Source organism: Melanotaenia boesemani, chromosome 7 (genome assembly GCF_017639745.1).
Source record: "Melanotaenia boesemani isolate fMelBoe1 chromosome 7, fMelBoe1.pri, whole genome shotgun sequence".
In the NCBI taxonomy this organism is placed as follows: Eukaryota; Metazoa; Chordata; class Actinopteri; order Atheriniformes; family Melanotaeniidae; genus Melanotaenia; species Melanotaenia boesemani.
In genome coordinates, this window is record NC_055688.1 from 28,884,952 (window position 1) to 28,910,942 (window position 25,991).

General features: G+C 39.9%; 1 protein-coding gene across 3 annotated transcripts in view; it reads right to left on the reverse strand.

Moving 5' to 3' along the window:
* Positions 1-25,991, reverse strand: part of nlgn3a (neuroligin 3a) — a 129,451-nt gene that overhangs the window by 22,738 nt on the left and 80,722 nt on the right. For all 3 annotated transcript variants that reach the window (XM_041991032.1, XM_041991031.1, XM_041991033.1), the window contains one exon: positions 15,863-16,048. In XM_041991032.1, coding sequence (XP_041846966.1) covers positions 15,863-16,048 — 186 coding nt within the window. The remainder of the gene's footprint in view (positions 1-15,862; positions 16,049-25,991) is intronic.

A 25,991-nucleotide genomic window follows, 5' to 3' on the forward strand; every position in this document is an offset into this window, starting at 1 on the left:
GATACTGATGCTGACATTTCCTTTGTTATTTATCAACTTTGCAAAGATAAACCTGGTATGACATTCATCTTGTGTATCAGCATCCTCTGATCTCATTTAAGAACTGAACATTGTGATGAAGACAATAAAGCATGGAGATGACTTGCTTGATATTGAAAAGTGACAGTTAATTTCAGTCATTGGTGAAGCCAGCTGATAACAAATTGATAGTGTCACAAACTGTAATGGGCAAGTAATTAATTGCAGTGCCTCCATTTGAAACACTAATATATTATATTATCTTTCAGTTGAAAAAGAAATATAAAAAAAACAAATGACAGAGAACATCTCAATGTTTGGCACTGTGTCAACCTCATTTCAGGCTGACCAGCCAATTAACAAGCACTATATACTGTACTGTACATTCCCCTCTCACAGCAGCACTGCCGCCATTTTCAGTTTTGGCAGGACAGACAGCAATGTATTTTTATCTCCAGTCCTTTCTGTCAAGCTCTGAAAAGGCCAAATGAGTAGTGGTGGACAGTTTCTCCACCACCTCAATACCCAAAATTGTGTTGGCTGCTTACAGTGGAGTGGCGGTTCAGGGAGTAAAACACAGAGTGACAGGCCGAGGTCCCGGCGCAAGGGCAAAGAGCTGCGAGCTGAGCTATGGTGAGTCCCCATCCTGGAAGCCTCATTCACTATTTATTTGTGTGTCCGTGCGAGAATGAGCAAGTTGCTCGTGCACGCTGCTGTCGTTTAGTTTGCTCTCTTGTTTGGGTCCTTGTGGGTATGCATCCATCTGCATTCTGCTGAACTTTTTGTGCTGCTCGTGCAGCTGTGTAACTGCCTCACCGAGGTAAGAAAGGCATTCAATAGATGCCTTTCTTTCCGCCTCAGCAGTCACACTTCAGATTATCAGTCTTTCACGTTCACACCCGTCTGTAGGCAGCAGAGAAGAGGAAATAAAAAGGGAAAGAAAAAAATTATCTTGGACATGTAAGAGAGTGCACATTTTCTTTTTTTATGTTTCTGTCCTTCTCTCCATGGTAACTGCAGTCTCTCCATTTCCATATCGTCCTCTATAAACTCTTCTGTTGTGCCTCTTGCTGCCAGTGCCAGCGGGCACACAGCTGTAGCCACATGAAATACCCCAGAGAGGGAGAGTATGTGGACTTAGATGCACACACGGACCATGCATATGCGTGTGTTGATGTTTGCATGTGTGCACTGAGATGGGTGAGTGGGTGGAAGGGGGTATTTACTCAAGACAACCTTTAACGGCAGTCAGTCCCGTGGGTTTGGACCTGCCATGATGTGTGTTCAGAATGCATATCCCAGTGTTTTTTGCACATACATTTATGTTTGAGTTGTATTGATGTGAGCCTGAGGTGATGGGTTATGTGTGTGTGAGCATGACAGAGTATATTGGTCTATCATGCAGGCTACATACTGGCATGGTTCTCTTTCTCAATGTCAAGCCAAACATATTCAACAGTAACTAATGTCACAAAACCTGACACATATGTCACCCATGTATATTCTTTCCCAGCGCATGTTCAGAGCACCTTCAGTAACTTTGCTGACACGGCCATAAAATGTGTCATTGTCAGGTTCCATCAACACATCATCTTTATGGCATTAATGTTTCAAAGTCTTAAATGTAACAGCAAATTTATCATAATAACTGCCACAGCATTATGGAAATATTAGCATACACCCATTAGCCATAGCATCATGATCACTAACAGGTGAAGTGAAAAACATTGATTATCTTGTTAGAATGGCACCTGGCAGTAAGTTGGATAGATTAGGCAGCAAGAAAACAGTCTGCTCTTGAAGTTGTGTTGGAATGAGAAGAAATTCTCACATTAGGGATTTAATCAGGTCTAACAAGCAAAGAGTTAGGATGGCTAGACAACAGTGCCTCTACAGCTGCAGCTCTTGTTGGATGATGAAGTGCTCAGGACCAACAAAAAACAATTCAAGTAAGCAATACAGTAATGTGTGACGGGGGCCAAGGTTTACTGATGCACATGGGTAGCAAAGCCTGACCAGTGTTGTTTGATGCAATAGAAAAGTTACTGCAGTTCAGATTGCTGCAAAAGTTAATGGTGTTTCCAGAAAACACCACATTAACGTAGCCTCAGGCTGCTCTACTTTGGGACTTTATGAATAAACCCTAATTTTTTAAGGTTTAAAATTTAATGTTACTAGATCTAGCCAAGTGAGTTTACACAGAGAAGATATTTTATTGCTTTTAGTTGCTTTATGGACCATTTTTGTTTCCCCACATTTTTTAACCAAGTCTTAAAATTGTCTTTGTGGTTTGTGTTGCAGGTGTCTACTAGGTGCAGTTGGGTAACATTATATATTGAATACACCTGGATCTGGTGTTCCCAGTATAAAAGGACTCTCCATCCCTTTCCATTAGTTCAGAGGTTCCCCTTACTCCACACACTTTAATCTTTCCTTGAATTCTTTTTTTTTTTTCTGCACAACAGCTCATCCACTGTGTTCACAACTAAAAACTGACTGACAAACTGTTGTTTTTCTTGTCTTTGAAAGTTAAGTTGATTAAGTCTCAAATAATTAATTTTCTTCAAGCTTTAGCTTTTTGTGCAACATCCCATTCTTTGTTATGGTTTTGAGCCGGTCACAACAAATCAAACCAATTGTCCGTTGCCATAACAACTGAACCATCTCCATCTGCTGACTTGTGAGTGATCCTCAGTTGAGTTTTTAATGTTTTCTACAATAAATTTATTTTAATTATTTTCATTTATAATTTTTTAAAAAGCTTAGACTAGCAATATAAATTAAACCTATAAGCAAGTTTTTTAATATACGTTTTATAATTTATTCTTAATTTTTTTTCCTAATTTTATCAATTTTTTCTTTTAACTTAATTTAATTTCATTTGTAGTATTTCTGTTTTGGAAAAACACAGCCTGACAGGAATGTTAGCATCTAGCAGGTCCGTAATATAAAACTATCATTTCTTTCACGCTCACTCTGCTAATTTTCACAGTTCATGTGAATATCTTATATTTCTATACATTTGAAAGAAATAGTTATACTTTTTAATTATAAAAAGAAAGAACTTTTAGACTGAAAATAATATATAAATATATTTTATTTTATTTGTTGTTCACAAGTTTAAGACAACCCAAGAACATATAATATTAATAATTTGATTACTATAAAACATTTTAAAACATTAAAAAATTGTGCAACTTATCTTTAGGGCTTTGGGGATGTTTGGTACAAATTTTAGACAAATCATGTAAACATGGATGAATCTTGGAAAGAATTAAGCTTTTCATGGATGAATTATTAACAAACAGTGCTGCTTCAGCCTTCTCAGCTGAACAATAAACGCAACAAGAGAGTTAAGCCGATCAGCTGATTACCGAAAGCCGTCGCTGCACAGAAACTACAGAGAATCACTAGAACAGACACGTTGGTGCAAAACGCAACTGGACTGTCGCAGGTTTAAAGTGCGGGTGTAGAACCATCTCACCGGAAAAAAAACAGTGTATGGGTAGCTCCATCAAAATTTTAATGCAATAAATTACATAAATTTGTTAATTTATGCATTATTTTTGCTCATTAATTTATTTTTATTGTCTATTTTTTAAGACAACCCATAATATCAGCTGTGAAGGTTGGGTTGGCATGGGGTAGCTTGTACAATACAGGTACTCAGAAAAAAAAAAAATAAATAAAAAAACAAAAAAAACATAAAGGTAAATTATGTCTTTATCATAACTTCATACCTTCGTTAGAAAGATCTAAATTCTTGTTGCTTTAAAACCTTCTGCTGCTCAGAAGAAATATGTTTTAATGAAGGAGTGTCATAGAGAAAAAAGCTGCTCTTTTATAATTGTCTAATATTGGCCAAGTATTTTCTCACAGGAGAAAATATGCCCATGTGTTTTGGTTCTAACTGCATTTTCGTATGATGACTAGGTCTACAGCTTCAGTCATTTACTGTAAACAGCCTAGAGCTTATTACTTCCACCACATTACAATTTCTTTCAGTCTTACCTTGAAGCTTCGCATGTTGTTTATCTGCATTTCTGCATAGACAATGTTAGCGCCTGGCCAGTGTTAATATAATGAAGTACTTCATGTTTTCCTGTTTGAATTTTAATCAAACATGGACATCCTTTCTTCTGTCTGGGATGTGTTTTGGCTGCAATTTTTTTTGACTCTGATCTGTAGCTGTTCCAGTGAATGGCATCAGATATTCACAGTGCCACCTCTGATGTTGCAGCTTTTCACCCTCCTTGCCAGCTTCATCAGTTCTGACACAAAGAAATAGACTTGAGATTTTGGGTTGCTGACAAATTACAGCAATATGATCTACAGTGTTTGAATAATTGAACATGGTACCACTAAGGGGGAATTTGGGAAAGAGAAAAAAAAGAGGCTGTTTCTCTTAGTAGCAGCTACCATTTGTCTGTCCTGTTTGGATTTTGTAATCTTGTGCCTTTCTTGTCATGAAGAGCTTGTTTTGATAAAGCAGATGCTGTTAACTGTCTCTACAGAGAACTCAGGTACCCATGTACACTCCTTGTCTCTTCCTGTGAGTCAGGGTCAGAGGACAACATGGCCTGGAAACACAGCTGATCTAGAGGGAAAGTTTATTCTGCACAGCTTTTTAATAGAGACCAGAGGGAGAGGAGGAGTAGGAGAATCTAGGGCTGCTGAACAGTGGTGCTATTTCACATCGGGTCTCCCTCTCTTCTCCTAATGAGCATTCTATTAGCAGCTAGGGGACGGATTTAGGCAGTTAGGCATACGGAGAAGGCTGGCTAACAAAGCAAGTGGTTAGCTAAACAGCTGTTCTCTCTCTGCAGCCCCCTCCCATTCTCGGCTAATGAAGCCCTCACCGATGAGCGGTAGTCCCGGGACATGCTGCAGAACAGCCACAGACACCCAGACAGGGAATCTCAGTCACTCTAAGTCCTCATAAAAAGTCTGTGCAGAGGACAGCTTCACCGATAAGACAACCAAGACTCCAATTAGATAGTAGCTCTTAGGGGAGCTCTAAGAATAGCACACTGGGTGAGTACAGACATTTTTATATGTACTCTGTCGTGCTGTGTGTTTGGTAAGTAAACACTCTTTTGCATTGTTTCACCAACTGGAAACACTGCAGAAATGATAATAAAATTCATAATGGATAAAGATCAGATTACTATGATGAAATTTTTGTGAAAGGTTGCATTGCTACATTTCATTATCCTCTACGGTGTGAGCAGCTTCCACAGAGGTGGCCATCCATCAAGATTAGTGACATGCCATATGAGTTTGTCAACATCCATAATGCGACCGTGGATGCATGCTTTCCAAACAGCCTTCACTTAAACAAGATGAAATGCTTCAGCAGTGACGCCTATTTTTCATATGATCAAAATATGAGCAGCATCACGTTCGGATAGCAAGAAACACTACTTGTTTAACTTCAGTGTTGAGTCTGTCTCAGACTTGTTCATCTGCTGAGGGCCTGATTCACCTCCAGCTGAAACACAATTCACCTTGCAGGTGAAGTCTGCATGCTTTAAAAGAACAGCGGTTGTAAATGATGGGCCACATCAAAGCTTAAAAATAAGGTTCACCAGTGTACACTGAGATTTTTCAGGAATAGTCAAGTGTAAGCACTGTGAGATGTGAAAATATTAACTGATTCAGTTGTTACACAACTGTACTTCACCTGTATTAAACTGCTCAACGTCAGTATTTCTGAGGGAAAAGGCTGCCCTTTAGCAATTTAGTTAATCTGCCCTTGACACCTTGTGGATTCTCTAAGAGTTACATTTTGAGGTTTTTATTTATTTTTTTATGTGTTGCCTGAGAGAGTTTTCTCCTAGTACCCTACATTCCTTCTATAGTCAAATTAGCATGCATGTTTGGTTAATTGGTAGTTCTTGCTTAGTAGTATTTGCTTGTGGACAGAAGATACTGACATACACAAATCTCACACAGTAACCTCAAAGCTGCATAGATGTATTATTATCTATATTATCTATCCTTCTCACCCTCTCTGGGATTTTTCTAAAAATGTGTGAATGATTTACAGTGACACTATAGTCTTTCAGACAGTGCTGTTGTTTCATGAGGAGAAACTCATATTTGCTGCTAAAGGGAGAAAATAATGAATGAATGAACTTATAATATATCTGAGTTGAGAACAAATAATGTGGGCACACATAAAATCCTCTATATAAATAGACTTGGGAGCTTTACACATTTACACAATATATAAATGCTTGTCAGTAGAATCCTACCAAAAAATGTAGGTTCACTGTTTTACCAGAGGTTGCAGACTGTCTTGGGGCAATTTTTTAAGTTTTGTATTTGTATATAGGTATGAATGTTGACGTATGAACAGGAGACTCATTTATAAGGCAGACTTGTGATCGTTTATATCTCAAGTTTGACTTATGCATGAAACCATGCACAACCAGCTATTTGTTAAGCTTTCCTGTGATATGCAGGTTATAGATGAGATTCTAGGAATGTTCCAGAGCAAGTTCCTTTAATATCAGCATAATTTATCAGTCTGAAGTGTACACCGTGAAAATTAGTTCCAAGTAAAAACACTACTTTAAAATGAAGCCTAAGTTTGTCATGGCCTGTGGGTTCCCCAGTACAAGTACTCCTTGGTTTCCTTTGTTCATTTCTAGATTTTCATCCATCCTGTTCTGGGTTCTTTTCTTTTCTTTTGTCAGTTTGCCTGTCATCTATTTCAAGTTTTGCAATTTAGTCTTGGTTAAAGTTCTTTGTTATCCTGCCATGGTATCGATTTTAGTTTCTTTAAATACATCCCAGATCCTATGTCTGCCTGCCTTTTGCCTCATAGTCCTTTGTTTGGGTCATTCTTCCTTATATCTGACTATGGATCATGACAAAAGTGTGGATGGGTATTCTGCAAAAGCAAGCTTCATGAACAAAGCTGAAGCCGTAAACAAAGTGATGCCTGCAAGCTAGTTTCAGGCAGGCATCTCAAACTGCTCTGCAACTTCCCATGTGATCTGCCTTATACTGTACATGCTACATAACAAAGTATTTAAACTGCAAAGTTTCTGTCTTGCTCACTGCTATACACTTGCTGCAACTGCAATGGAACACAATTTGCTGCAAATGCTACCTCTCTGCTTTTGTTCTCTTTCTTTCTTTTTTTTTTGGCCCCTCCACCACCCCCTGCATCCAACTATAGGTTCTGGATTAGAAATTCTCTCATCAGTCCTAAATCAAATTGAAAAAACACAAGGCATGATCAGAGCCTGACGTTGTTGATCTTCAGTCATATTCCGTTCATAAATGTCTATGAGAGTTGTCTGATTGAACTGTATTTCAGATATTTTTCTATTAAACAGATGTTAATTTTATTGCTTTACTGAATTTTTCATCTGTAAGGTTTGTACTCTAAAGTCAGCAGCAGGTGACTTCTCCATCCAAACTGACTGTAACTTGTAACAGGTGTGCCTGTCCAATACAAATGCTTAAGTTGTAAAATAGCAAATTTGCTTTACAGTTCAATTTGATTTAGCGAGTTTCTCTCTGTTACCACTGCAGAAGATCTACAGCTTATATTACTTCTCTAAGCTTAAAATCTATTACAGCCTAGTGGGCTTGAGAGCTAAAGATTTAGGCTTTTCACCAGGTTGCACATTGTTGGCCCTTTATAGTGGAGGTTTCTGCTTGTCAGCATGTTTGGCTGAAGTTTCTCTCATTGGGGATTTCATATACTCAGACTATGCAAATTTCAGAGCTAAGGCTATAGAGCATTTGCACTGCCCAGATTTAAAAGACTGCACGTCACAATTGTATTCACGTATGCTGACATGATGGACAGTTAGAGGACAAAGTGACAGGAATCCAGATGGTATACATGAATGCCACTCTCTGTCTTGCTCTGTGATGGCTTATGTATATTTATATATAAATATATATATATATATATATATATATATATATATATATATATATATATATATATATATATATATATATATATATATATATATTACCTTGGAAGAAAAGAGTATTTCTTGTTAATCATCTTGCGTGTGAACAGTGACTGCAGGAAGCTGGTTCTGTGTAAACAAAATGATGCATTCTTGAATGTTTATAGTCATGTACTAAACAATTATTTGTCCTTTTAATGTTCTACTTAGTCATTATTATTATAATTTCTGAATATTATTAGTGTATTTCTTAAAAATGATAATAAAATTGAATTTTCCTTCCTATTCCAGTCCTTGTTATTCTATATAATATTTTTGGTGTCTGTATGTATATTTGAATATATGCATTGCCATTTTTATTATTATTCCTGGTTGTCATTGTACTATTATGTGGTTCTAGGTTTTATTTAGTGTGTACACACATATATGCATCTTTGAATATTGTCAATTAAAAAATAAATCCCTGAGATGATTTTTTTTTGTCACAATATAAAGAAACATGATGATAAAATAAGTTTCAGAAGTATCTCCTGAAACACTTTCAGACATTTATGTCTCTCTCCTCCGGTAAGATGTATATGAATCACATGTTCTGCAAACCTCTAAAGTTGACAAGGAACGTGATGGTGCTCTCAAGCATGGCGTGCCGTCAAAGCAGCTCCACGCAGAATCCATCTGTTATTCACGCAGACACACTGAACACTTTCTTTTCTGGGCTGAGATAAACAGATGTACAGGCACAGGGGGACTGACCTAGCTAACCACAGGGGTGAGCTGTCAGCAACAACAAGCAAACACAGAGAGCTCATGGTCATCACGAAAGGGGAAAGTTCAGCTAATTACACCATAGTTGTTCAACTGGCAGACAAACACAGAAACAACGGTCTATTTAATGACACATCTAGCTAGCCTTGCAGCCTGATGCAGAATGCCTAATGGATTAATCATGGGTAAAGGGAAAAGAGGCACGTTTACAAAACCAGCAATGAACATAAGAAAAAAAGATGAAAAGACAGGGCAAAAGAAAACATGGATGGACATAATGACATGAAAATAGCGTGAGTAGACATAATGTGTTGGCAGAAATTGGGCAAATGTGTGCAACAACAGGGAACAGAGGGAGAGTAGGAGAGAAGGCGAGAGATAGAGAAGGTGTGAGAGGAGGAGGGAGGTCAGCAATGATGTGGAGATGGGCGGAGGAGGAGGGGAGGGGGGAGCCCCCAGTGCTCAGCTGTCTGTGCTTCCTCTGCAGGTGGGGCAGGAGGAGTGCCAAGTCCCTCTCTCCCACTCACACAGACACCCATGCATCGCTCTATAATGGATGCTTTACACTGGTGCCAGAGAAAGACTGAGGCAGAGAGAGGGAGACATGGTGGGAAGACGAAAGAGAAATGTGGGGGAGGGTGGGTACTGGAAAAGAAAGAAACTGTTATGAGAAACAGAAAAGAGGAGCTCAAGAAAATGCCTCAGAGATTAAGGTGCCGGACTAGAGATGAGTGTAGCAGGAAAACAGACAGACAGTCAGACAAAAGCCTCCATCAAGTCATTAGACCAATCAAGAGAGGAAACAGACGAGACAGTCTGAGTGCAATATGATGCTCTTATTGGCTTAATTGATCTAAAGCCTAACAGGATCAAAGAACACCAGGGCACAGCTAGGAGCTGCAGCCGTTGTTCCCCCTCACTACTGTCACTGTCCATTAGGAGTTGTATGAATGCACCTTTGACAATGATTTATCAAGAATGATTCATAGATGGCATCTACCTGAACTAATGACTTGCCAACATCTTCACAGAGGATTGCGGGTCGTCAACAGATGACATATTCCATAGTCACCTCGTTCATCAGCTGCGATTAGATTCCAAAAGCAATCTCAGCAATACATCACCAGATGGGTCTCATTGTATTATCTTGGAGAATATTGCTTAGACAGTGTGCCACATGTCGCTCAAGCTGCCGAAGCCCATTTCTACAGTTGTGGATCTGGGGCTGCAGCTATATGCAATGCTCTGCGCTATTACCTTGTTTGATAGAGGCATGGATTTACCAAAGTACTCAATTATCCCCAGCCTCTTTTCTGACCCGCTGCTTGTCTCTTTAACACCTATAACTCCATGCTTTATAGGCTCAACTACCTGCTGCAAGCTGCGACAGGCTGATGCCTGGAGTACCTAAATAAACTGCCTTCACCGTTTTAGGACCATTTGTCAATTCTTCATTCCTCTGCTCGGCTCTGCCGGGGGACAGCTAAAACTACTAGACTCTGATGGACAGTCAAATTGGATATTATTTTCTAGAGCGTTAACCTCAAACCTGGCTAAGTGACCTGAGAAGCTTCATCTTTACCCTAAAAACATCACTCCCACTTATTGTGGACAGCCTCCTTTTTATTTTCTGTTCAACAAAACTTTAGAATAATTTGTCTTTGCGGCTCTGAGTAGCAAGGAGAAAAAAACCCTTTGAATTAGGGCATTTGCAATTTCTTTCAAGTTCAAAAGACAGTAATACCTTTTAGTTGGTAAGTAATCCTCAATCTTTGTTTTGTAAATACAAAACAATTTCGCTCTGCTGTACAGTGTCGAAGACGCTGTTGTTCAAAGAGTGACTGAATAATGCCACATAGGCCACTTGTTAAAAGCAGTTTGCTTTTCCACACAAAGAAGGCCACAATATATGGCAGACAACAAAGCCGAGTAGTCAGCGTAAATAAATACAAGCATTCTTGCTCCGCAGAGATGGCATCCCCCTGGTTTAATTATCGCTCTTGTCAATCGCGGTGGAAGAATACGGCACCTGACAAGGCGCGTCCCCATTCTCTCATCTCGTATATGCCTTTTTCACACCCTGAGACGCACAGACACCCTTCAGCAAACAGCCAAATCAAACCTCAAGATAGAGGCATTCTGTTGCCCCAAGCACACAGGTAACTTTACAGTGTCGAGTTGCTGAATGCCTTTGACACCTTAGAAATGGGGTCTATTCAACTTTGACAATTGTCCCTGGTTTCTCTCAAGCAGAAGGCATTTGCACAACAATGGCAGCTGCATCGTGTATGAATAACATCCTAGAGATGGGGTTATGCAGCTATCTTTCTCAGTGACTCCAATTCATATTCCAGCTCTGGCGAAGGTCCCTTTATTTGGTTTTTAAACCAGACAGGCGATGGATGCCTGAGCTGACACTTAACGTGGATGGCTCTGATAGCACTTCTTTATGGTGAGCGCTCAGTGCAGGGACATTATGGAGGGAAGGCCTGTAAGCCTTTCCATAAGGAGAACACTCCATAGGTTTAACTTCAAAAAGGAAATCCACACGTGGTATTTTCAAAGGTTGTTGTTAGATGTAATATTACAGATAATATAACTTTTACACATGCTTGGCCTTCTGCACTAAAAAAGAAAAAAAGCTAATTTGAAGCAGCATATATATTAGCCTTAGATTATGTGTCAGATATATCATAATAGTGTTTATGTTCTTTACTCTAAGAACAACTACAAGCCTCCATGTACATGCTAAATGGTTGTCAGAGTGGAGGTCAGGTGTTCATGGCAACACTGATTTTCAATTCTACAACATGAGCAAGATTGACAGAGGCAGATTGTGTTGAGGTCTGAGAAATGTTGCTGTTAGTTCTGTCCCCTGTAACTCCATGAGTTAAATACATGCGAGAACCAGCCCATCTATGCTGATTTGTGCACTAGAATTGCCAGACAAACCAAACATTCATTAAATACTGCTAAATTAATCAGATAGAAAATACAAAAAATATCTTAAAGATGAATCATGTCAAGCAGAAAAATGATAATGAAGAGTGTACACTTCACATTCAAATATTCTGTAATATGCTCACAGCTTAAATGCACTTCCTTTCTGCCATGTTAAAAGGTGGGGTTTTTTGGGTTTTCTTTTCTGTCAGCCATTTTGATTTTAGATGACTCACTGGTCTACATGTTTCACAATATTTTATCATAAAGGTCATGGCAGTGTGCTTCTTTGTACCCTAATTACATCAGAGTACAATCTTACTCTATCAGTACAAACAACTATTACATTAATTCCAATGACATCCTTTCTATGAATCATAAATTCTTGTCAGAAAATCAACAGCATTTGAGCAGCAGCCTTCAATGAAGTTCATAATCAAAATTTGATTTGAGAGAAACATTTTTCCGTCTCTCAGAACCTCCATTACTACACATTCCATGATACATTCCCTCGCCTAATCATCTGCTGTACCATCCCTCACTAATTGGATTCAAAAAAGTACCCTCTTTTTAAAACTGAGCTCCCACCTCACAAGGCTCAATGGGGTGTGGGGGAGGGGGAGTATGTTATGCATTAAAAAGTCTTGGTACTCCTTGCACTGCTGCAATAAAATCCAAGCATTTAACATGTGTATTTATGGTCCTCAATAACCCAGAAGTCTTAATAAAAATGAAAGCTGACATTGGCATGAAGGATCCTCTACACTTGCTGTCTTTAATGTCCAAGACATTCCATTAAAAGGGGAGCACTTCCTCAGATGCCGAGCTTTTATCCTGATTGCTTACAGGAAGAGAGAGAGAGAGAGAGAGAAAAAAAAGAAACCAGATGACCTTCAGCGCCTCTACAACTAGCCCTTCCCTTGCATGCATGCTTTGTGAATTGACAAATCTGCATGCACAAATGTAGCAGAATGGGATACACACACTGATACAATGTGTGAATAGGCAATATGTTTGCTGTAGGTTTTGAAAGGAAAAGCAGAGGTGTCACCTTTCTCATATGCACGCACTCTGAGACATATGTGCAAATACACATGTCCAGATCATTGGCTATTTGGTATTCTCCTCGTGTGCAGAGAAGCCATCTCACTGTTTAAATCATAATGATTATTAGGAGATAGGGAAAAAGCCAAATCTGCATGTTCAATTAGTGCCCGTGTGATGCCAGATAGATAATACGTGGGACTGGCTGGTTAATGTCCTTGCTTCTGAACTTCCTTTGCTGTTTTCTTTTTGAAGCTGAGGAAATGGATGATGGGGACAGAGATTTCCCTCTGCGGGAGCACAACTGTTGAGTTACATTTAATAAGCTGGTCAAAAACACTCCTGCCGAGAGACACTATGCTTTTAATGACCATTCTGCTTCCAAAGTCTCAGATGTGCAGCTAGATTGCTTGCCACATAGCAGACAAGCAGCCATCTTATTAATAGCAACACACCACGCACGCTGCAGACCAGGAAGCAGAAACCCAGAGAGGCAGAAAAGGAGATGGACACTGGAAAAACAGAGTGCGCCCCTTACATGCTTTTACTGTCTATGGAGGCAGGAAGACAGATGGGTGCAGTAAGGAGGAGATTAGATGGAGGGGGCAGACCACAGACTAGGGTCTAAAAAATCAAACCCTCAAAAGAGGACATCCAGGCCAGCCCCCAAACAGGCCAGAAGGGAGAGGCTATGTGATGGATGTACCCTGTGACTGGAGCCCTCAGCACGCCCACACAGAGACGCCACCAAGGCCAGGCCAGAGGAGCAAGCAATCAAAGAGAAAGGCCGGAGGGCTGGGATGATATAGGAGGATTCAGCTTATTAAATAAGCTTCAGGAGGAGTATGGAGCATCTCAAATAAGTTGTCACTCTGGCACCAATAGGCGTAAAAAGTCTGTTAGATGGAAAGTCTATGCAGGGAGTGATGACAGACTGTGTACAGTAGAAGTAGGGATGCTGTCATTAAATACACAGACACACCAGGGAGCATGAGAACAGCATGTCGTCGCTGATTTACTTTTTTCTTTTTTTACTCGGGCTTCATTATACTGTATCTGAGCAGGAGGTGTGAAAGAAAATGTGAGCGTGTGTGCATGTTTGCATGAAGACATGTGAATCTTATTTAACGTTACTTTAAAATGCACCATATTCAGTATGATACCACAACCTTCACTTTGACAGATAGGGAAAGAAGTTTTATTTGGGAGGAAGTGGGCGAAAAAACTTCAGAAGGAGCCATGGTACACTGTTTACAGTCTTGTTTACTGACTTAAATTTCCTTTCAAAGTCAATATAAGACAGTCTTCCTGAGATACAGCAGTTTGCTAACACAGATTAGAAATCATCACTGAGACCAGGTGTGCTCATGAAACAGTGTTTGATTCATTTGATTATAGATTTTTACTTCCCCACCATGTAAATCCAGACTTTTTGATTCCTCTCTTGTTTATTGCGTTGTCTTGGCAACAAGAGCATCCTACCAGTTTTTAGCTGCAGTGGAGGCTTTGAAAACAGGTGCAAAAAGACATTTCTTCGCTCGGATTTCCTGTCACATCCAGGAGCCCACTCCAGTCCTAAACTTTCTATAATTACAACAATCTGTGCTCTGAGAGAGTCTGTGTGAAATCTGATTGCCATTGGTAACGTTCACAGCGAGAGTCCTGCCGTGATAGAAGGCATCCTGTTTCAATTTCCTAGGATCCTTCAAGTTTTACTTGCTCTTTTTTTCTTTTATCCCATCAGTGGGGCATACATTTCCATTCAGAGGAAAAAAACAGACCCGGTAATATCCAATTTACTGGGAGGCAGAGGAGATGGTTCCACTGGCAGTATAATAACATGCTACATGGAGCATAGCATTATGGAGTATGAATAAAAAAGGCATCTATGGTAAAAATTCAATCCAAAAGCAGTCATCATTCATCAGAGGAAATCAAGGCAATTAGTAACACTTTAATGCAAATTGGAGAAAACAAAACACATTGCAAATCCCTGGCACAGTAATGGGCTCCAAAGAAGATCAGCTCAAATGACCTCCTTCAAATGCACATCGGTCTATTAATCAAACATCCAAGAACGGTGATTTTACTCATGTGACAAGAAAAATGAATAGCATGTACATTAGTCTGTACTTGTGTTTGTGTATACTGAATGTGCACACCTTAATAGCCTCCTGACCACAACAGTTTCGGACCAGCCCTCCATCTACTGCAAGACTGATTTCCTTAATGTACTTTACCTCCATATAATGTACAGTAAAAGCCCAGTGTTACATTTTCAATCAAGTGTGTCCAAAGCAGCATGTTTGTGGCTTGTCAACATGTAGGCAAGCTGCCTGTATGAGTGAGCCTTCAAGACAAGATCCTTCATTTGGAACACTCCTGCCACGAAACACTGCCATATAGTAGCACCTCAGTGTAAAGTTGCAATCAATTAAATGCAAAAAAACAGCCAGACTTTAGATGGTTGGATGAATAAGTGACTCATTATTTCAGATTAGGGATGACGCTGAGACCGTTTGGCTCTGCAGGGATGCAGCTGGAGTTTGACATTCATGGATGGAGCTCAAAGAAACAGTTAATTTGCATGAGCCAAGGCGCTTCCTGCAGAACATATATATATATATATACATATATATATATATATATATATATATATATAAGCAGTTAGGCTCTTTCTTAATTCAGTGGGAGCATGAGTAAGATAGATGTTTATTGCATGTCCAAGCCATGCATGCATGCTGCATTTAGTATAAAGGCATGACCAACATGAGGAGTAAATCATTCAGAGATAGCACTAAGGAAGCCAGGAAATAAACAACATTGCTTAGAAAGAGGACAGTGTCAGAGTGTATGTGTTATTTAGCTCAAACGTGCCTGTTTTCTGTTTTAATCATTAAAGTAAGACATTAAAATTATGAGTTTATTTCTGAAAATTGAAAAGTAGACTAGCAAAATCCAAAATGTGGCTCAAAATCTTTCATTTTTGAAGAGACTAACATACAGATACTAGTCTCTTAAACAATGGTCATGCTGTACACAACGGAGGAATATATTACTATATAACTGGCAACCTGCGCGACCAGTTTTTAATAAAAAGCAGTCTAGACACCAGCAGGCATTAGATCCCTCCCCCTTTCCCTGTTGTTTTGTACCTTCAGAGTGGTGGGAGAGGGTCAGCAAACTGACACAGGACGCTCCAATTCCAGAACCGAATACAGTGATGCGGTTGGAATCTCCTCCAAAGAATCCAATGTTCTCACTGATCCACCTTAAGGCCTGGATCTGGTCCAGGAGCCCATAGTTCCCTTTAGCAGCCTGGTCACCTGTACTGAGGAAGCCTGTAACACACAAAATATAGGAAATTACAAAAAATAAACAAACAAATACAAGAAAACACATCTTGTTCTTATGAGAAGAGGATTTGAGTTACAGAAAAAAAAGAAAAGCTAAAGGTTATCCGCAATGACTAACCCCACCTTCATTTTGTCATAAGAACCATCATGCCAGGTGACAGAAATAGTGCAATCATGACTTATTACATGACATGGCTGTTGGTAAAGTGCGTGCGACCACATGTCATCTCCACCTTATAGGAAATCAATGACATGTCTCCCCAGGTGAACACCAATCATAAAATACTGTGTACTGAGCAGTTCTGATGAAAACCTTGCAACCGCCACAGAAACCTTGTGGACAGGGTGAGAAAAAGATGTGATAATAAGATCTACAATAATTTTCACTGCCTTCATCTGGCAAATTTCGATTTTCTCTTATGCTACACACACATATATGTATATAAATATTTCAACACAAACATTCACAGCCTGCACTGTTTGTTTACATTTTGTGCCATGTCAGTAGGAAAGTGAATCTCTCTGGGGTAGAGCTCATGTAAACATGCCACCCTTTCCATGCAACTCTCTAGGGCCTGATCCCTGCTGAATGATGGGTAATTGAGAGTCGCGGGAGAAGATCAAAGGCAGGCATTCCCTGAAGTCCCCACAGTGGACTCAGTGTCCATCAAATCCCTGAACATGCATGTGAGGTGACAGCTGGGAGACATGTGTGGCAACCAACACCCCACTTTCTTTCACAAGCAATAAAAGTGTTGATGTTTGTAAAACTCCACTGATGGTCCTACAACAACTCAGCATTGCTCCTAACATCTACTGCATGGTCTGTGCCATGTGTATCACTTAATGATAAACTTTCTGTTTTTAAGTCTGGAAAGTGGAGGACAGTTAACAGGTATAAAAAAACTATAAAAAAATAACAATCTGCGTTTTTACTGAGGTCATTGCTTACTTAAACTCAGATTAAAAAGCAGATTGGTGCAGGACCATTAGTTGTATATGGTATATAATTTATGTATCAAAAATGTTTATGCCTGTTATTACTTTGCAAAATACTCAAAAGTGGTGCTTATATAGATCACACAGTATGCAGGGTGTGATGTGAAAAGTTGTTCAGTTTACAGATTTATCAATAATGATATGTCTTGATATCAAAAGTAGACATATCTGGATAAATCAGTGAAAATGTGAAGGCCAAACTCTTCAGATGATTACTTGCTTTCTTTACACAAGGTTCATTAAAACATTACAATTTTTATATTTCTTCAAAACCATACATAAAATGTCAGCATTTGAAGTTGGTGGTTTGAGCCAAGGTTTACCAAGACCATGTGTCACGAGTGTCCTTGGGCAAGATACTGAAGCCCTTGTTTCCTACGATGCGTTCAGTGGCATGTTAATGTGTAAGCGATGGAGAAAAAACATTGTCTTTTTTTTCACATGTGGTGGAAGACAAACATTTTTCTTGCTTTGAAATTAGAAGTAAGCCACCAGAGATGCAATTCTGGTCTGGTCTACAAGGACAAAAATAAGTACCCTTTTGAGGGTTCAATAGCAGTATCTTTAGGGTACCACCTCAGAGAAAAGCCTCAAATGTGAGTACATGTAGAGAGTGTGGTGTGAGACAATTTGAGGATAGGTTCAAGAAAAGATCATGGTTGGGGGTTAAGTGCATCCTTTCAAATCCCTGTATGCTCCTCATAGAGCAACAGTAGCTATGTGATGATTGGGAGAAACCCCAGCCATGTTTGGCTATGAACGGTTGGGAATATATATGTCTGTGGTTTTAATAAACATGAAATTACAGATTTTTTTTCTTCCTGCTCATCTGGACTTTGCATTTGAGCTGGCAAAGGCTTGTCTGAAATATTCAAGCATTATCAATCACCCACCCAGCTCTTCCTGGTAATGTCTTGAAATTTCTGGGCTGCAGTGCAAGATCCATTTAATTCATCAAGTAAATCCGGGCACAACCTGCTGCCTTGCCCCCAATAGGAGACCAACCTCGCCCTGAGGACATGTTGATCCTAACATAAAGGGCGTGCAGGGGAAAGGCCAGGGCTGATCATTGATGGTAGAGAGGTTGTGGCACAGGAAGCAAAGCAAGAGACAAATGGATCAACAGATGGTCTCCTTCAGATGTATCCCTGAGGATGACAGAGCAGCAGGGCACATGCAGAGAGAAAGCGAAAGAGACAGGCAAAGGAACAGAGACAGACGCAGACAGAGAGGAAAAGGAGGGCTCAAGCTGAAGAGCTTTTCCTTTTTCTTTTTTATGTTGCAGCCCCTCCTTGCTTTCCTTGGTAACTAAAGGACAACAGCTTTTACAACCTTGTCCAGGGTGCACATGAGAGAGAGGAGCGTGACTCTCTGAGAATAACCCTCATTTGCGAAATGGTTCACACTTCACCAAGAATATGTCAGATGGGTTGAGAAATGTCGTGGGACAGGCATGTAAAGGGAATTCTGTTCAACTGTTAGCCTAATTGAAAAGATACCGCAAACATTATCCATTTGGCACTGTATTTTCAAGGATTACTACATGACAAAATGTAAATTATTGCAGCTGTCATGGTAAAATGAAGCTCAGTGTTATAGTCTGTGAATTTCTGTTTAGCTGTGTGGCATCAGCACAACAGGTCATTAAAATGTATAGTCAGAATCCAGTATCTTAAACAAGACACGCTGCAGGCACCATTTAAAAATACATCCACCATAGCTCCTGGTTATGTTTTAATTGGAAAGGTGACAAAAAGCATTTGCTTTGGAAAGCAATTAAGATCGCAAAGTAATTGTTTTATGTATGGTTATTTCTATTTTTTTTTACAATTATAGCTTTTTTGTGCTCTAGTGGTGTTGTTTAGCAGATGTGTCTTTATGTCACGTACTATTTGTAAAGGAGAAGATGACCTTTGCATCACCTCTCAGATTAAAGTTCAATGGCACTCTAATTATCTTAATATTGACAAAAGATAGGTTGGGGATGTATTTGGTTGACGTTATCTACATTCTCGCTGCTCACTCACTGCGGACTAGGCTATAGATTTCTAGACTTAGAAGCTGATTCTCTGTCTGATCAGCACTGCGTGGGCTTCAGCTGCACACAACCCGTGATGTGCAGTGCACTCTCGCTCTTTTCACAGCTCACACCTACACGTGGCCCTGGGATTGTGAGCTGAAACTGGGGGTTTTTGAACTGTTTGTTCAAGCTGGTTATGGGCAAGACTGCATTATTCAAGCTGAAAACTAGTTAAAATTGCAAATACATAGGTACTTTACAACAAGCATTTAATTATATACTGTAATCATATAATAGCTTTGTTTCCTGTGAAAAGTCTCTTTTAAATTATGTGACCATTTGGAAAACCCTGTGCACATAATTATTGCACCACAGTCAATTCAACAAACCAATTAACCATTGAATGAGTGAACAATTTTAGGTGATTTAATACTTTAAGTGCAGACAAATTAATTTCTGCTAATCAAATTTTCAGATTTGTAACAAGCAATATTTTAAAATGGGTGTATGGGCGGATCTACAGGGAGACACCTGGCCCCCTACTTTAGAACCTTCAGGCTCCAATAATAATACGTAGTCTAAACAGATCCATCATTTGTTCCAACTGGACCACATGGTCTGATATCCATCCTGTGCTTTAAATTCTTTTTCTGTAGTTTCTGTATTTTGAGGAATCTTCTATTATTATTATTATTATTATTATTATTGGGGAGCTGCACAGTCGTGTGGTGGTTCGCACCACAGCCTCATAGCAAAAAGATCGCCGGTTCGAATGTCGACTGGGGGGAGGTTCGAACCTTGAGGGCAGTGACCTTTCTGTGTGGACTTTGCATGTTCTCCCCGTGTATGTGTGGGTTCTCTTCGGGTACTCCGGCTTCCTCCCACCGTCCAAAGACATGCATGTTAGGTTAATTGATGACTCTAAATTCTCCCTAGGAGTGAGTGTGTGTGTTAATGGTTGTTTGTCCCCTATATGTTGGCCCTGCGATGGACTGGTGACTTGTCCAGGGTGTACCCTGCCTCTCACCTGTTAATGCTGGGATAGGCTCCAGCTTACACGCGACCCTTAATGGACTAAGCGGTTCAGACAGTGAATGAATGATTATTATTATTATTATTATTATCTCCTCATTGTCTTTGTTTTCTTATAAGGATAATAATAGAGTTGATTATTTAAAATGCACTGAGGATGAGAAATAACTACATTTAATAACTCATTTGTCTGACTGAAATCAATCTGATCACAGATTCCAAACATGTTTACATGGATGCTGAATAAAGTAATCTAATTAGCTGTGTGTTTATATGATGTACAGATTTATTACGATTGTATCCCTTTAAACACTTGCAATGTGTACTTATTTGAAAGAAGAAAAAGACAACAAAAAATATTTGAGCAAATTTGATCAAATATTGGCTTGAACAACCTGTTGTTTAGAGAGTTTCAGCTGGTGAGAGGCTCAAGTTTCCAACTGAAATGTTGTATCCTCCAAGTTCAGTTCTGTACTACTGACACAATTTTTTAAAAATATTTCCTGAAACTCATCATGTCACCCAACCCCCCACCCCCCATTCATGGTTCAAGCATGAGCAGAAATAACATACATTACAGAATGTTGACATGCTTATTTTATCCTGTTGATCAGATCGTGGAAGGTTTATTTTCCCCCAAATTAATTTAAATCAAGGCTGATCGGATAAACTCATGGGTTTACATAATGCTGATTGAACATTGATGGTACCAAACTGCTTCATGTAAATGCACCTAATGCCACCCTGTCCACACCTCTTGCTCTTCCTTTGTCTACCCATGTAAAATCTGTTAGATCCACCACTGAATCAGTGTATTTTCTTAAAAAGATATGACACTGATTTGCATATCAAGTTCAAGACTTTGCATGACAAGTGTTTGCTTTGACTGAAGAAACCGGCACATAAAAAGGAGAAAATTCCTAATAGCTAAATGACACAAAAGAAAAGAATGTAACTGATCTTCTTAAATCATTTATGCCAAATCAAAAACTTATTTCAAAAGGTCTGTTGAGATGAGAAAGTGATGGGTTACATAAGCATCACTTGCAAAAGGTCATGGCAAAGAATAATGTTTCAATTTGTCTCAGTGGTTGTAACAAAGATTTCCAAATAGGCATCTAGCCTATCTTTACATGTCAGCTGGATTAAACATTAAACTTACATAGCAGTTTCTTTCTTACGAAAACAAATAACATGAGTAGATAACAATATTCGTGTGCTCTTTCTCCACATGATAAAGTTGTTATTTGTACCCACTGATTGCATGATTTTCTATCATGTCTGGAAAATGTTCCTTCTTGACGTTGGCACTTGTGCTGTATGAAGAACTGGCATTTTCTCCTTGTGGCAGCTCAGAGGTGAAGATTCAGCCCTGATCTCAGCTGGAGTGGCAGCAGTGACTGTGTTTTGGTCAGAGCTGGGTCAGGTCACACCTGTCTCCTTGCATCGTCCTTGTTGGGCAAACATTGTGTCCATATGTGTGTATGTGTGTGTGAGGAGTGTATACATCTCCCAATGGAAGAAAACATTGCTTCCATTTTCACTTTAACATAACCAGAGGGTCAGTTATTGCACACACCATTACAGCATCCACTCTCTGAGCCTCAGCTGCTATATAGAAGTGCATGAGCAGCCCACACACTGATATTCCCATTAAAGCCCATGACCACTCCACCCCACAATATTCCAGTTCTTGATAGTGAGGGAGATTATTTTTTTCCCTTCATTTTAAATAAAAAAGCAAAAGCATGCTGAGTGTGATGCCACATAATGCATTTCTGACCTAATCGGATTTTATCAATACATGTAAGCCTCTATCTCAGCCTAACCGAGAGTCTGCATTTCTTCCTGAGTCGAGGCAGTGATTTCCTTTAGCCAGTGCTAAAGCATTGATACAAATATTGATTATGATTTAAACGTCTGTTTCCTATACGGTGGGCTATCACTCACAGTGAAGCGGAAAGAGGTGATGATAATGATCGCTCTGACCCCAGACATCTCTCTTAGCCTGGTCTCCCAGATAATGGAATGTGTATAAACTAATGATGGAAGGTGAGAGGAGGGGTGAGGAAGGGTAGAGAGGAGGGCAAAAGCTTGTTATCGAGCTAAAGAGTGAGCTTATGTTGGGATAGAATGAGCGAACAGATAGGGAAAAGAATAGGGAATGAGAAGGAGGGAAATGGCAATAATAACAGTAACAAAGGGGAAGTTTTTCGGACTTCTGTTAAATTTATTCTTGCTTTTTAATTTTTCTTGTCCTGTTTCTTTCTCCCTCTCATCCTTTCCCTCTTTGAGAGAGCCTGTTAACAACGCCGTCTGTGTCCAAACTCTCCTCTGGTTATACCCCTCCCTCTCCGGTCCCTCTTGGCCTCTCACTCTTCTTCTATCTCTTCTACCCCCCCTTTTTTTCCTGGTCAAATAAAGGCCCACACAGTCACAGCCTTGACAGCCCCCACTAAGAATCTTCCACTACAAAAGAGCTCTAACTTCCCCCAAGCCAGGCCTGGGTTGAATGGGAGCCTCTGGGGTGTGGATGAGAAGCAGAGGCTGAGAGGGGCAACCCTCCACACAGCCACATAAAGGACCTGTGTGTCAGGCTCATGATGGCAAGGGGCATACCCAGAGGTTCATCCTTTCTTTTCCCATAAGATTTTTCTGTCTTTTTGTCTCTTTTTGGGGGGTGAGGACTTCAGCATCCTCTCAAGTTTCATAAAAAGAAAATAAAAAAAATCTGAGAGAAGGCTGAGTAAATGAATGGGCGTGGTCCTGAATGAAGGTGACTGCCACTTGGATCGTTGCACAGCTCCTGTTACAGCTCGCCGGGCAATAGCTTGGCCAGAGCACAGACTGATCTGAGAGCAGAAGGTTGAGTGAGACAGAGAGCAGTGCAAGCACAAGAAAGCCTCTTTATGGCAGCCTGAACACAGAAGGCCATTTACCCAACACCAACTCCTTGTTTCCGGTGAAAGAGAAAATTAAGACTCAGTTAAAAAAGAAGAAGAAAAAAAAAAGAAAAAGGCATTATTTATGATTGTCATCCCAACAAATTACGATTTCCATATTAATGAATATAACATGATAGCGTAATCAAACTAAAAATGGCTAAAAAGAATTTATGTATGAGCCGCTGACTCCTGCTGGCCTCATCAGGAATTAATAATTAAAGAAAATATTAGACTGCTTCAAATGGCAACAAAGTCATCAGCCTGCTCTGCCACACTGGGTGAGTTCAAACCAAATAATAACACATTCCCGTACTGCAAATCTTTGGTGAAAATGTTAACTCTCAGAAGACTAGAAACTGTAATTCCTCAGTTTAGCATTAGCCTCGACTGCACTCAATGTCCCAGAGTTGCAATGAGCAGCTTGAACCAGAACTGCTGATATTTTGTGGCAAAAGATGGTTGAATGATCCTTAAGACAGTGCATTATGTATATTGTGCTGCTGTGCACAAACATAAACTGAGCCACTCACTTGGAGAATGTGGCTTGTGTGCAACAAAGCAACAAAAAACAACAAAATGTCAAGGGGGAAAATCTGTGCTGCACAAACACCAAAGCCCATCTGACACATATCTGAGCCCCTAAAACCCAGATCTATGGCAGACAGACAAGAGCCTGCAGTGGCAGGCAGGGATGAAAAACAGATACTGTAAGTCAGAGCTGGTGGTGCACATGGCAGCTGCTGGTCATCCGGCATGTGACTTCAGGGCTGCTTAATCTGATTGTGTGATGTGTCCTGGTGGTCTGACGACACTATTCAAGGGCTCTGGTGAACACAGTCCTGGCAGGAACTACAAATGAGCAGTTTGCATATGTATGACCCCTGGAATCTGAGTGCCGCTCAATCAATCACATGTCAACTGTACAGGCTGTTGGCTTTGCGTTTTGTACCTCTCCTTTGCTTCTCTTCCACCCTCCCCTCAGCATCTCTGCTTTCCCTGGATCTCTGTCATGTTTGTTGTCTTCCTCCTCTCAGTGTCTTTCTCTGTTCTCCTTATCTGCCTTTCTTTTTTTTCACACTACCTAACACCCGTTCTCTTCTCTGTATCTTTCAGCATCTTCCTTTCACATAATAGCACGGACAGAGGATTCTCAAAGACAGCGAAATGCTTTTACATGAAGGGAAGCTTTGCATCTCACAGCTGGTGCGGAGGCGGTACTGCATGCATCCAGGAGGAGAGGGAGAAACTGGTGTTTGAGAGTCACAACTGTGAGGTTAAGCAGCACTTTTGTTCCACTTGAAGAAACATGCATTATGGGTAGATACTTCATTATTAGCAAATTGCCCAAAAAGAAAAAAAAAAGATATTTAGAAAAGTACATATCTTGAGTGCAGTCACCACCTTATGTTCAAAGTGACACATCTTAAGGGTCTCACTTTTTGGCCTGTTGCTGAACAGCTTCAAAGACAGTGTGAAACATGACATACAAGCTGGGATGATGTAATTTGAGGGCATCGTGAGAAAGTTTAGCTGCTCAGTGTGCAGCGATGTGCCATGATACTACAGACGAGATCAGAGCCCTGCTTATCAAAGCACATCAGTGGAGGAGAGCAGGGAAGATAGGTCATCATTTAGAGGATCTTCAAAGCCCAACTTCTCTTCTCAGGTTGGAGTAGCTAAGGTAGCTGTAATGAGCTTAGTTTTGGTTGACCCTTCCACAGAAGAACTTGCAGCATTCTATTGTTTTTATTCATGATGCTACACAACCTGCCTCCTTATATTTGCTCACATATAAAGCTCTGCCAAGTTGTTACTCTACAGCAGCAAATTAAATCAGCATTTGTTTTCCTTGAGTTAAGCACTGTTGTGTGTGCTGTTTGAGTGATTTTTTATGTGTCTTCAGACAGGTATTGTCTTTTTGGCTATAAAACTTAGTGCTGCTGCCAGAAGGGCTGTGCTCTGATTTGGACTTGACTCCATGTTTGCAAGAAGCAGAAATTTGTTCAGAAACATGCATTTTGATTCCCCTCAAGGCCCATTTATGCTCCCTTTACATAAGTAACTAGGTATGTCAGTTTCAAACATGACTGCCAACATACTTTCATGTGTCCCTTATGTTGGCATGGTTGTTACCTCCACCAAGGTGGAAGTCATGTATTTGGTGACGTTGGGTTTCTATCTGTCTGTTACGTAGAAACGTAACGTAACTCAAAAAGTTATGGATGGATTATGATGATATTTTCAGGAAATATGAACGTTCAGAGGTCACGAGTTCCACTGTCAGTTTCAGACAATAACTAGAAGCATTATCCCTATCCGCCCATATATACCTGGATAAAGTCATCCAGATCACCCCCAAAGTCTAACCACTTGTTCCTTGTTCCATTTTTGAGATTTCTAGAAAATCTTATCAAGATCCTACGATAACTTTTTGAGTTATGTTGCTAAGAGACAGGCAGACAAACCAACACCGCCAAATACATGACCTCTGCCTTGGTGGAGGAAACAAACATGGTGATGGTGGAGGAGATTATTATAATGTTTATTCCCAGATAAAGACTTAAAATGAAGAAGTGCAGTAGAAGGCACTGGTCTGTGCGGCCATTAAAAATATCATGGCTTCTTTTTCGTCTTCTTAGCTTTGTTCCTTTCCCAGGTAGCAGATCAGCTATACTGCTAAACACTTCCCCAGGACCAAATTATGCACTTAAATGACGCAAAAGACGTAGTCAAAGCCCCATGAACCACTACAGTTATGCCTTAAATCAAATAAGATGATTTGTAGCATGATAAGGTTTCATAATTTATCATTTATTGAATTTCCCTTTGGGATTAATAAAGTATTTTTCATTCATTCATTTCATTCATAACACTTATTGTGATAACACTACTGGTACTTGTCCATCTCATTCTATGGGACCGCTACTCTGCG